General features: G+C 40.6%; 1 protein-coding gene across 3 annotated transcripts in view; it reads right to left on the reverse strand.

Moving 5' to 3' along the window:
- KLHL4 (kelch like family member 4) overlaps window positions 1-13,673 on the reverse strand; it is a 77,017-nt gene that overhangs the window by 23,470 nt on the left and 39,874 nt on the right. For all 3 annotated transcript variants that reach the window (XM_073360870.1, XM_073360869.1, XM_073360871.1), the window contains exons 2-4: window positions 8,303-8,476; window positions 7,733-7,869; window positions 3,095-3,291 (exon numbers count right to left, since the gene is read on the reverse strand). In XM_073360870.1, the coding sequence (XP_073216971.1) occupies window positions 3,095-3,291; window positions 7,733-7,869; window positions 8,303-8,476 (508 nt within the window). The remainder of the gene's footprint in view (window positions 1-3,094; window positions 3,292-7,732; window positions 7,870-8,302; window positions 8,477-13,673) is intronic.

Genomic DNA, 13,673 nt, shown 5'->3' on the forward strand with positions numbered 1-13,673 from the left:
ACAGGAAGAGAAATCCACTTTAAGTTACAAAAATAGTACAAGCTGTTTATCAGAACAGGCTTCATCTGCATGAGAGAGATACCAGGCAGGAAATTGTTAATACTTTGCATCAATAACTAAAGTAATTGAACAGAAGTTCTCAGGTTTGCTTTTTTGTGGCTGATTTTCTAATCTGTTTACTATTAGTTCATATTGCAAGCAATCTCTCTATCTGCAATATGCCTTTGTAAATTGCTCCCTTAATTTGGATATTTTTACATGTTTGAACTGGTGATGGGCCAAAATCATAATCTTTTATTCAGTTCACTCCCCTGAAGTTCAGGGTGTGTGCAGTATTACCTGACCTTCCCCAAAACATTTTGTAAGACAGGTTCAATCTACTTTAAAACAAATTTTCTTTTAAATTTATTCCTCAACTGATTCCAGAAGGTGCAGGTTTCCTTTCTTGTCCCTAAGCACTTAGTGATTGGGCGATATAAGGCCCCCTTCTGGGGCTTGCAGTGTTCTTCTCTGCCTCACTTCGCCAGCACCATGCTTCATTTTGTAAACAAGAACAGGAGCCAGTTCTGGAGGCTGGGATTTGCTCCATCTGGGTAGCAGGAAAGAGGGGGAGTGGGAGTAACATCTGTGCAGTGTGACCAAATCTCATGACTTTACCCTGAGTCTTGATATATTTTATATTCTTCTGAAAGCCTCAGCTCCTGGATACATGTGAGTATTTAAGATGTTAAGGAGAACAATTTTTCTCAATGCTCCTTGTAACAATCTTTTATGTACGTGGAAACTGTTATCATGTCCCTCCCTCAGTCTTCTCTGCTCCAGACTAAACAAACCCAATTTTTTTCAATCTTTCCGCATAGGTCATGTTTTCTAGACCTTTAATCAGTTTTGTTGCTCTTCTCTGGACTTTCTCCAATTTGTCCACATCTTTCCTGTAATGTGGCACCCAGAACTGGACACAATACTCCTGAGGCCTAATGAGTGCAGAGTAGAGTGGAAGAATTACTTCTTGTGTCTTGCTTACAACACTTCTGGTAATGCGTACAAGAATGAAGTTTGCTTTTTGCGACAGTGTTACACTGACTCACAGTTAGCTTGTGATCCACTATGACCCCAGATCCCTTTCTGCAGTGCTTCTTCCTAAGCAGTCATTTCCCAGTTTGTATGTGTGCAACTGATTGTTCCTTCCTAAGTGGAGTATTTTGCACTTGTCCTTATTGAATTTCATCCTATTTACTTCAGACCATTTCTCCACTTTGTCCTGATCATTTTGACTTTTAATCCTATCCTCCAGAGCACTTTCATCCCCTCCCAGCTTGGTATTGTCCACAAACTCTATAAGTGTATATATGTATTCTAGTAATATTATAGGAAGGGACACAAAAAGTGCCGTCAATCTGTTCATGCTACTTGCCCACCTTACTGGGTGAAAAACTGGATGGGGCCATCAGTGATTGGGAGATCCCAGTAGAAATGAGAAGGCGAACACACACTGGGGGATGCAGAGGTGACCTCTCCAAGTGCTTCGTCTCCAGCCACTCATTGGCCAGATGGGAGAGCGGGGGTAGTGATTGGTCCCTAACACATCCCTTTCATTAACTTAAACCCTAGCCAAGGCCATGTGGAGCCTCATTTTGACCCATTTCAACAGCCCCACCCTTCCCACATTAAACTGGTAGCTTCAGAGCTGTGTTATTGCAGATGCAGTGGGGTTGACCTGTTTTGGGGTCAAGAAGGATTTTTTTCTTCCCATAGGGGCCAAACTAGCTAAGGCCCGGTGGGTATTTTTGCATTCCTCAGGGCATCCTGGAGGAGTTAAATAAGAATAGGATGTAGTGTTTGCTAGGGATGTAAGTTTGTCACAACTTGTAGCTAGTTTCCAATCTTAAAAGGAAAAAAGCAAGAGTTCCCAGAAGTGTTTTAAAAAAAAAAAACAAAAAAAAACAACCTGACATTTTGCTGATGGGCCTTGTGCCTTTGGGGGCCAAGGTTCCCCCTTTAGTACCCTCTGTCCCCCTGTCAGAGAAACTGATGCAGTGATAGGATTCAGAAGAGTGATCTGAGTCCTAGGGTTAGGCTGAGGAGAGTCTGTGGGTTATGTGGTAGGAGCCATGTAACCCTGCACTGAAACCACTTAAAATGCCTGATATCTGAGAGTATAGTTGGCAAGGAGGGTAATACCTCTCTGCTGTGTTAAATTTAATAAATTTGTAACCTGTGACTTCAAATTCATCCCAGCGTTTGTCCTCATTTGCCACAATGTCCAAATTAATTTACTTCTATCTCTGGAATGGCTTTTAGAATTGTGAAGCCTTTACACTGCTACTAAATTTGTTGATATCTTGTGCTCATAGTTTGAGAATAAAATTGCTATTTGTTTCCTCAGAATGTTTCCTCTTACATTAATTTTGCTATACTTGCCACTTTTTTGTATTTTTTTCTAAATCTCATCTACTTTTTCTTTTTTGCCTTTCTTCCTGTTTGCCTACCCCTTGAAAGCAGTGTTTGACTTCTCTTTGCACTACCATTAGTCAATAAAGATGAACTGTTGTCCTTCCTTGACGGCCGCTAGACCAGAATCCTGTTGACTTTTCAAAGGATACAATATAGCTTGCATACAGTATCTTCAAATATAACAAGATGGCTGTTCATACTTTTTCTTTTTAATAACAGCAAGTTATTAAATAACAAGTCAAAAATATAAACAACAAAATCAAATGTTCCTTTCTAATGTTTTTATCAGCTCCCAATTTCATCCCAGTAATTACACCTATTACATTTTCCTTTTGAGGATGGATTGTGGCACATATTTCTTGTTAGGCATTGTGCAGGATACTCCTGCACTGGGAGTTCCTGGACGCATGGTACCTTAGCAAGGCTCAGTGTCTCTAGATCTCAGGTGTGCAAATGGAGAGCACAGCCTCTGCATCAGTCTGTGAAATTACAGCATCAATACATCTCTGCACTCAGCTAAGTTCTGCTGCAATAACCCCTGGCCATCTTTCCATCACCCCATTGATTTTACAGATCCAATATAGTATTCATGCCTGCTCTTCATACTGTCATTTCAAAATGGTTGGATTAATAATCTTACCATAGTGTACAGATGTGCCACCTTCAAGAGTTCCATGCAACCCTGTGCGTCTCCAAAGGATCGAATCCCTAAACAGTTTGAAGGATGGAGCTGCTTCATGAGAAAGTTGCAACACACTTCAATGACTTGAGACAGCTGGAGAAGACAAGCTGCAGCCAGCAAACTTTCTATAGTGTCTTCCTTTAACTCTAAAACTCCTATAGTGTGGTTTAGATCAAGAAAATTATGCATTAATTGGTTTGCCATTCATTTCCCTTGTACCTACGGCTACAACTACCCTACGAACAATGGGTGTGATTTCCAGCTCCTGTATGCGTACTCATGCTAGCTCTTATCTGAGCTAGCACAGTAAAAATAGCATTGCCATGGTAGCACAGGCAGCAGCACGGGCTTGCCACCCCAAGCATATACCTACAGGGTTCAAAGGGTTTTGTATTTGGCCCAGCTCGCCTGTACTGCCACTGCCTGTGCTATCATGGCTACGCTACTATTTTTGGTATGTTAGCTCAGATGAGAGCTTGTCCAAGTATGTGTATGCCATAGCTTGTATGTAGATGTACCCCACAGGTCTATTTGTATTTTTTTTCCCCATGAGTCTTTCCTCATTGGGGAATAATCTTTGGAAAATCTGGGCAAGCCTTCAGGTTGTATCACCACCTCTTTTCCACTGAATGCATCCAATGAAGGGAGCTGCTTACGAAAAGCTTATGCTCGAATAAATTTTTTAGTCTCTAAGGTGCCACAGGTACTCCTTTTCTTTTTGTGGACACAGACTAACATGGCTGCTACTCTGAAACCACCCCTTTATAGCCACTGTTTCAGTCTAGGTTGCAAATGAGTCTGCTGTCGTCCTATATCCCTTCTGTGTGCATTTGTCAGCAACTGGATCTTATCTAATTGTCAGCCCCTACCGCAACCCACTTCTGATATACCATTCCATGCTAATGACTGCACAACAACTAACAGTGGGGCAAAATTTGTCTGGGCTTACCCAAAGAAAGGCAGCTCTGCTTTGTGGTTGGGGGGCGGGGAGAGAGGAGGAAGGTCAGAAATTGCTGCAAAAGGTGCTTTGCAGCAGTGACTCACCCCTGCCCCCCAGGAATGTGCATAAAGGTACGAAATCTGGGGGAGGGGCAAGTCTCTATGTCCAAGCAGTGAGGAAGCCAGCACCCACCCAATCTCCGCTAGTGAAGGTGAATGGCAGGCTGGTTTAGGACCTGCTGTGGGCATTACGCTAGTAGCCCTTTTTAAAGCGGGGCTGGGAAGGAATTTTTCCCACACCACAACAATTGGCTTCAGTGGAGTGTGATTTTTCAACTTCCTCACAGCAGGTGTGAGGATGGACCTTTTCTGGTGAATAGAAAAAGTGGTAGGCGATTTGTCACAACTTATTTTGTAATATTGGGTGGATGTTCAGTGAATGTATTCCATAGGGAGGGCAGCCAGTGACCAAATAAATGGCCTGGTAAAGGACTTAAAAGGAGGTCCTGGATAAAGGAACAGAACAGGGGAGGGGGTTCGGGGACTCCTATGATCGGTATGGCTGGGAGCCAACCCCCTCCATTCTCATAGCCCTCCTTAACCCTCTTACGAGGCTGGTGGATGGTAAGGTCCAAGCCATGGGTCGGCTGGGGGACCTGGATGGAAACAAATAGGGGCTGGTGGAAGTCCTGGAGAATTGAGTTTAATAAGCATGGATTTGCCTGCACTGTATACTTTATCTGCTGGGTAGGCCCAGACATCTATAGAATAAGGTGGTGGCTTGATTAAAACCCATAACAAGTCTCCTGTCCTTCTTGCGGTATACCCAGACAATTCTGAGTCAAGATACAGAAGGATGTTTGTTGATCATTCTTAGGTTGGGTCAGTACTGCTAACCGGGATATAAAGTGTATCTCTGTAAATAGGAATCAAGGGATTGGGATGGAGGAGGACCTGCAGGGAAAATCTAGAAACAGCCAGTCTGGGGAGAAATCTTAGGCTGAAATTCACGGCATCTTGTTTGAGTTACCCACTAACCCAAACCCCAGAAAATTGGTAATTTTGTACTAGGTAGGGGGTTGGTAGACTCTGTTTAATGTAACATAGTATTGAAGGGGTCAACTAATATTAACAACATGGAAAGTTTATTTCATGCTTATATGCTATGCATTTATTTTCAAATAAAATACTATGCCTGTAGATTAATTTAAATTCTGATGTTAATTATGAATTAAACTTTTCCCATATCTCATTTTTAAAAGACTTTTACAGTTAATTTATATTAATCATATTTTTCTTTTAATTTTACCAACTAAAATGTGTTAAACTTTTATAAAATTGCATTCATCCATTTTCTTGAATTACACTTACATATTTTGTTCCATAATATCATTGTTGTGAGGTTTATTTGAATATTAGTGTAAAATCTCTAGTTGTAGGTTGCACTTTTACATAATACCTGATATTTCTACAGGTTCTAAGACCATCAAAGTGGAAACAGTCTTCTATATTTTTAGCACTTTAATGTAAATATCAAAACACAGTAAATGAAATGAGCACTTGGAAAACATTTTAAATGCCAAGTTCTTGCACAGTAACCTTTTTAAAATTTAATTTTACTTTATATTTGCCATGAAATAATGTTTTACTCTCTTTGAAATGATGCATGGAAAGCTTGGACCCACTCAACAGGTATGAGCCACAGTTTCTCATGTCCCGTTCTGGAGGTGATGCATGTAGAAAATTGTCTTATTCAAAGCAAACCAATGAGTGCATGTATGAGAAAGGGAGAATGGAAGATCAGTCCGAGATAGTTCATCTCTGTACCATAGACTGTGCAAGGGTGTTGTTCTGGTAATTTGTGTGCTGCTACATTCTGGGAGACTGTTTTTTTCCCCCTTCTCAAGATTCAGGCATGGGAGAAGGAGCTCCTTTAGCACCTATGGCAGAGTGACCTTTATTCTGAGTTGAATAATCTCCCAAAGAGCTAGTATCTGCAGCCTTTCAGTGCTTGCATAACTTTGAATGCTGTGGATATTTTTAATTGGATTGTACACTAGAGTAACAGAAATCTGTTCTACAACATTTTTTCTCCACAGATTACAGAGCAGCAAGAAAAAGACAATTCACACTTCTCTGGTTTGGTCTGTTTGGCTATTGACTAAGTTCTCAGAATCAAATTAGTAATTAATGTAAACATTGGGGTGCAGTTGTACTGAAAAGAGTGGGGAGAGTAGAATAGAAAAGCTGAAAATACTCTGCTACTAACATAAAATATCTTAGACCAATTTTTTTCAAGTAAACATCAGTAGTTAATTTTTCAAATTTGTGGCTAGTTCATGACATTAAGGAGTACATCTTATTCCCCTTGATCCAGTTCCAAGGACGGGCCTGTGCCTCTCCCCCTGAAGGAGATGAGTTGCTGAAGTTGAACCTGGCCATTTGGTGGGGCATCCAAAGGGCAAAGGTTCTCAGCATGCTCTTCCCATATAACTTCATGAACAAAGCAACAGGCAGAATCTGGCCTTTATTCATTTAAATTACTATTCCTCTTCTTTGTGCCTGAATTAAAAATAGCAGATGTTCTAATCATGTACAGAGTAACAGAATATTTTGACATTCGTATATCTGTTGGAATAAGTACTTGCAGTGTTGATATAGCCATGTTGGTCCCAGGATGTTAGAGAGACAAGGTGAGTGAGATGATGTTTTATTGGACCAGCTTCTGTTGGTGAAAGAGACAAGTTTTCAAGTTACACAGAGCTCTTCCTCAGTTTCAGAAACATATCTCTTTCACCACAGACATTGGTCCAATAAAAGAATAAGCTATTTGTCATACAAGATGTGGAGTGTGAGGGAGTTGTCTATTTTTATATATATCACGTGCACCTCAGTTTACTTATTTGATATTATCCTGCCTGACTGCAAAGAAGTGAATCAAAGGAGGCTTTTTAGAGATGGGGGAGGAGAGAAACAGGAAACAAAACAATGGCAAAGAGAAAGTACAGTCTGAGAAAATATCATGGGGTTCCTTGAGGAAACAATGGGGGTAGTTAATAACCCCCTCACTCTCTGCCTCACTCCAGTGAGGTTTGTTTTTCCCAAAGCCAAACCTAGGATCTAAGTGGATTCTGAAACCTTAAAGATGCTGGCACGGGTAAGAAAAGGGATTGAGTTGGTTGTCAGAAGCTGCCTGAGATGGAGATGCCAATGCAGACTCATGGAAGGAGGGAAAGAATGCAGCAAGACAGTCTGCTTCTCCCAGCTGAGATGGAAGTAACTGGACTGAATTGAACTTACCACCCAGAGGTCCAGTCCCAGAGGGGTTGAACCATGTTGTTCCACCCTTCAGAGAGATGAATGAAGCCAGAACTTTCACCTTAGCGGTGCACTCAAAGGACACAAAAGGGTCTAAAGCACAGCTTACCCTGTAACTATGACATATTCTTATTTTTCCTCACAATAAGAGCTAGCTAGGGTTGTTGTGGGTTATTTTTATTTTGTCATCATATTTAGTAAATAGCATTCTACACAAATATATTTTCCAGTATTGGGTATGTATCTAAGCACTAATATAAAATGGATGAGGTGAAAAATTTTGCATGCTGGACAGTGTTCACCTTTCTTTACAGAATTAGAGAATAGATTAGGAATTACCTGTATAGGCATAGTGCACCAAAGCTTTCAGTGCATCTGGGTCCACTCCTTCCATTTTGATCTCTTCTTCTTTTGCTTCACGCACATCATTAGTAAACATTGCAGCAAAATAATCAGACACAGCGCTAAGAACCAATCTTGAAATGGAAACAGCCCATTATTATGCAATTCATTTGTGTGTTTAGGAGAAACATATTGGCTGCCTTTAAAAGACTTTATCCTTACAGTGGTTTACAGTGAAGTTAAAAGGGAATTAAGTAATCTAAAGTAATCTAGTAAATTAGAATCTGAACTTTTCTTTCAGAGGGTGTCTTTGTGCTGTTTGCTTCACTCATCTCTCTAAAGTTTGACTGTAGCAAAATAGAAAAAACTGGTTCATACTTGAATTTCTTTCTATTTACAATAATGAATTTAAAGCTGTGATCATATCATTTAACTGTCTTCAGCTGATGTGCTAATTATTGTAACCATTCATTCATAACTAATCAGGGACAAGGTGGGAACTCACATTGTCTGAGCTCTTGGAACTGTCAGGCTATAAAGGCTAGTAAACAATAAGGAAAATTCCACCTGTGAGCTGGAATCTTGTGATTTCCAGCAATGAGAAGAACATCACACAGCTGCTTCTGCTGGAGATAGTTCTCCATCTTGCGAAATGTCTGCTCTGCATGATTTGTAGATTGGAAGTATTCGTCTGAGCCATTGGTGTTCATTCCAGTGGGTGAACAGCTAGCTATTGATAATCTGTTAAAGAAAGAGAAAATGAGGTTACTGTAGCATTATCAAACCCGAGAATGCTTTTAACTTCATCTTTAATTGAGCTGTGGAAATTGCAGTATAACTGGAAATCTTTAAATATATTGATCTGGTGAGAGTGGACTTAATGTGTCATTTTCCATTTGATTCTTTTAATTATACTTCAGACCTTTTGTAAACTATTTTAAAACTTATTGTAACTATAATAAACATTTTCTAAGAGAAAAACAAAATAAAAAGAAAGGGTTCATATCTGGCAAATATAAATAATATTAGGGATATATTACACTATTTTAGTGAGTTCTATGAAGTCAGGCAGAGGATTCTAGATTTGAGTAAAAGAGATTATGAATCAGGACTAGGTGGCGCTGGTTTTTTCCTCCAGATACTACTTCCTTCTCATTTACTGCGCTGATTTTATTAAATCATACAGTAAATATAATTTGGGTATTTCCAATTATTTTAAGTAGTTTTTGCTGCTCAGATGTGTGCTTTAGGCAATTGTCATAAGTATGTCTACCAATTTATTAATATGAATGCAATACTGATAGTTTAAAAGCTTGATTTTAGAATTATTTCCTGTGGGTCTGATCCTGCAAAGACAACTAAGTCCACCAATTTCTACCAAGAGCAGTTCCATGGGCATCAATTAGAGGACTATTGATGCTAGTAAAGGTTTACATGGGTAGAGCCTATGAAGATAAAGTGTCATGGTCTAAAAAGTTCATGGCAAATCCCAGACTTCAATACAAAAATAACGCATTACATTACACTCCTAAAAATACACAAAAAAACCGCTGGTTTTTGACCAAACATTTGATTGATAATTCATATTAATTAATCAGCAAGCACATGAGTGTCAATAAATGTAATGTGAAAAGTCTCAATGAATTCATGATTGGACCTCTCCTCTTCTTGCTGAATACCATATTACTCAATGCATGATTTTTAATTTTTTTAACAAGTAGGTACCTAATCTGCAGGCCATTTCTATGAACTTTAATCGTCTGATATGCATATTATTTTTCCCAGCTCCTTTCATCACCTCTTCAAATGATGTTTTTGTTTTTATTTTTTTGTCAACTTTTAATGGATGTTTACTTTTTCCTAACTCTTCTTGAGTTAAGATTAATCATTTCTTTGGCCATTTATCATGTTGATGAAATCTAGTTTGCTATATTTTTTTCCTGATACTTGGTACATTTAAACTGGAAAATTATCTTTACAGTTATATTTGGATTTATAGTGGGCCTGAAGATGTCAAGAAGCAGCAGCAAACCTTAGTTCTTTTGGGTTCATGCATTGTGCATGTGAAAACTCAAGTGAAAGAAACAAGCAACTTTCATGATGATAAGGTCTTTCAGCAACATGTTCTGGATTTGTAGAATCAAAGCTTCCATTTTAAAGAAATTTCTCACTTTCACTGTTTTCAAAGGTAGTCTTCATAATATAACACTTTGGTCCTGTAGGGTTGCTGCCATTGTGTGTGTGCATTGGCCAGGTCTGGAGTAGAAGAGGTTTTCAGATATAGCTATACCAGCATGCCTGCCTAGTATAAATGCACATTATGCAGACAAGAGTTCTGTTGCTGATATAGCATCTACCAGTTCTCTCAGTGAAACTACCTACACTGACAAAAGCATTTTCATGTTTGTATTACTGTGTCTACATTTGTGATTTTGCCTCTATAGATGTGTTGTTCAAAAGTTACATCCTTCACCGACATTACTATACCAGCAAAGTTTTCTAGTGTAGATCTGGACACTTTGTGTTTTTATTTTGGCACTATCTCAACATTGTGTAAAACCTATTTACTTAGGGGAAGTCTACACTTAAAATGCTGCGGCAGCTGCTCCGCTCTAATGCTTTAATGAAGATGCTCTAAGCCAATGGGAGAGAGGTCCCCGGTGGGCCTAGTTAATCCACCTCCCCGAGAGGCAGTTGCTATGTCAGTGAGAGACACTCTCCCACTGACATAGCACTGTCTTTATGGTGGGGAGAGGGTTAGGTCAGTATAACTGTCACTCAGGGGTATGGATTTTTCAGACCCCTAAGCGACTGTAGTTATACTGACATAGGTCTGTAGAGTAAACCAGATATTTGAGAAAGTGTAACTTCAAAGTCAACTTGAGACCATTAATTTTGCACCTAATTCAACTTCTATTGAAATGAATGGCAGGACTTAAAAGAGAGCAGCCCCTAAAACAACAACAAAATAAAGATTCTACTGGAGTGAGGCAGCATTTTCATGTGCCCTTTAGCTCTTCCCCCCTCCCACCGCCTGCCCGCCCGCCCAAACAGAATGAACTCTTTTCTTATTCTTTAAAGTGAGGTTTCCTTGTCACATTAAATAGTTTGGAATGAAATTCAGATTTTCCTTGCCCATTCATCTTTGGAATTTCTTCACTTTATTTCTCATTCTTTCCTTCTTTATAACAACTGCAATTATTCAGTTTGTTTGTGCAATGGAACTGGATACGGTGTGTCTGATTCTGCTTGTTAACCATACAGAATGTGCAAGCCATTATTACATTTAGGAAATAATAAATTGAGGTAATAAGAAATTCCAGAAGCTTTCACGTAGTTCTTGTTGCTAAGAAACGTCTTCTGTTATCCATGTGTCCACAATGTCTGTATCCTTCACAGTCTAGCTGTCTAGAGTGCAGACCAATTTTTGTGACCCCAAAGGTGAAAACAGAATAATTCTATCATAAACATACTACTCAGATTGAAACAACGAGAAGTCCTTGTTGCACCTTAGAGACTCACATATTTATTTGGGCATAAGCTTTTGTGGGCTAAAACCCGATGCATGGAATGAAAAATACAGTAAGCAGAATATATTTTATAGCACATGAAAAGATGGGAGTTGCCTTACCAAGTGGCGGGGGGGCGGGGGGACGACAGTGCTAATGAGCCAATTGAATATATTTTTGTAGACGTTTGGGGATTATGGGAGTATAGATTGTTTTCTGGTTAAGAAATTGGATATATTCCTTATTTATTCCTGTCAAGGTTTTTCTGCAGTTTTTTTCATTTTGTTACACAAAGGAAAATGCCAGTGCTGTAAGTCATTCAAAAAGTATTCGATATCAAACCTGTGTGTCACAAACAATCTTGTAATTTGGGTGCATCATGCCAGATCCAGAAAGCTGATGATAGAGCTTTAATTCCATATGATAGATGTTATCTAGTATGCAATGAAGCAGGTTTAAATTTCACTTGATACATGAAGTGAAACTGAATAAAAATTAAGCTGGTTTACCATGAAGTAGTAACAAGTAAAATTCTAGCAAGATGATGACAAAACAACTAATGACTCGCAATCTGACCAACTAAGGGCCTCTACCTGATGTCAATCAAATAATAGAATCGCAAAAATATGGGGCTGGAAGGGACCTCGAGAGGTCATCTAGTCCAGCCTCCTGTGCTGAGGCAGGACCAACTATACCTAGACCATTCCTGATAAGTGTTTGTGTAACCTGTTCCTGAAAACTTCCAATGACTGGGAATCCACAACGTCCACTAGAAGCCTATTTCAGTACTTGACTGTCCTTAAAAAATAATGTTTTCCCCCAAAATATTTAGCCTAAATCATTCTTGCTATACATTAAGCTGATTACTTCTTGACCTATACTCATAGGATATGGAGAAAAATTGGTGACTGTCCTCTTTATAACAGCTCTTAACATATTTGAAGACTGTTATCAGGTTACTCTTCAGTCTTCTTTTCTCAAAATTAAACATGCCCAGTTTTTTTTAACCTTTCCTCAAAGGTCATATTTTCTAAACCTTTTTCATTTTTGTTGCTCTCCTCTGGACTCCCTCCAATTTGTCCACATCTTTCCTGAAGTGTGGCACGCAGAACTGGACACAGTACTCCAGCTGAGGCCTCACCGGTGCCAGGTAGAGCGGGACAGTTACCTCCCTTGTCTTACATACAACATCCTCACTAATACACCCCAGCCTTAGCCTTATATTAGTCTTATTTGCAACTGCAACACATTGTTGATTCATAATCTGTTTGTGATAGTCTCTAACGCCCAGATCTTTTTCCCAGTCATTCCCCATTTTGTACTTGTGCAGTTGATGATGTTCTTCCCAAGTATAGTATTTTGCACTTGTCTTTATTAAATATATTTCATCTTCTTGATTACAGACCAATCCTCCAATTTGTCAAGGTCATTTTGCATTCTAATCCTGTCCTCTAAAGTGCTTGCAACCCCTTCCAGCTTGGTGTCACGTGCAAATTTTATTAAGTATATTCTCCACTGCATTATCCAAGTCATTAATGAAAATATTGAATGTTACCAGACCCAGGACAGAGCCCCGAGGGACTCTACACAATCTGTTTGACAGCAAACCATTGATAATTAACTGCTCTTTTAGCACAGTCTTTCATACATTTTACTCCCACCTTATAGTAATGACTAGGGTATATACCCTAGATCAGGGGTCGGCAACCTATGGCACGCGTGCCAAAGAAGGCACACGCAAGCCAATTTTTAATGGCACGCTGCTGTCTGCCGACCCCAGCAGACAGCAGCATGTCATTAAAAATCCTGCCTGGCCCGGACCACTCTTCTCCGCCCCCCGCCCTCTCCTTGCAGGGCAGGCAAGCTTCCCCCTTCCCCCGCCTCTTCCCCCAGCGTGTTGGGTTCCTGTCCCTCCTTCTCTCCCTCCCTGCAGCCTATCAGCAGATGGCCCTTGCTATGGAAGGGGAGAGGGAAAAGTGGAGCCGCAGCGCGCTCTTTGCTCCCGCTTTCTGCTCCGGGGACCTTGGGGAAGGGGGTGGAATCAGGGCATACCCCTCCAGCCCCCTGCCATGAGCCGCTCATGGCAGGGGGCTGGGAGCACCCCCATGTCCCCAGCCCTCTTTTCTGACCTCATGAACCCACCCATACCCCTCAGCCCTGGCCCCTGCACCCCCCTCACACACCTCCAGCCCTGACTCCGGCATCCCCCACACATACCCAGCCCCCCTCCACACCCCATGCCCTGACTCTTGCACCCCCCACATTCTCACCTGCACCCCTCGCATCAAATGGGAGCTGCATAGGTAAGCGCTCCACACCCAAACCTCCTGCCCCAACTCTGAGCCCTCATTCTAGCTCCTGGCCAGACCCTGCACCCCAGCCCCCAGCCTGCTCCTTCACCCCCAGCCCTGTTCTCAGCATACTCCCAC

Source organism: Lepidochelys kempii, chromosome 9 (assembly GCF_965140265.1).
Source record: "Lepidochelys kempii isolate rLepKem1 chromosome 9, rLepKem1.hap2, whole genome shotgun sequence".
Lineage (NCBI taxonomy): Eukaryota > Metazoa > Chordata > Testudines > Cheloniidae > Lepidochelys > Lepidochelys kempii.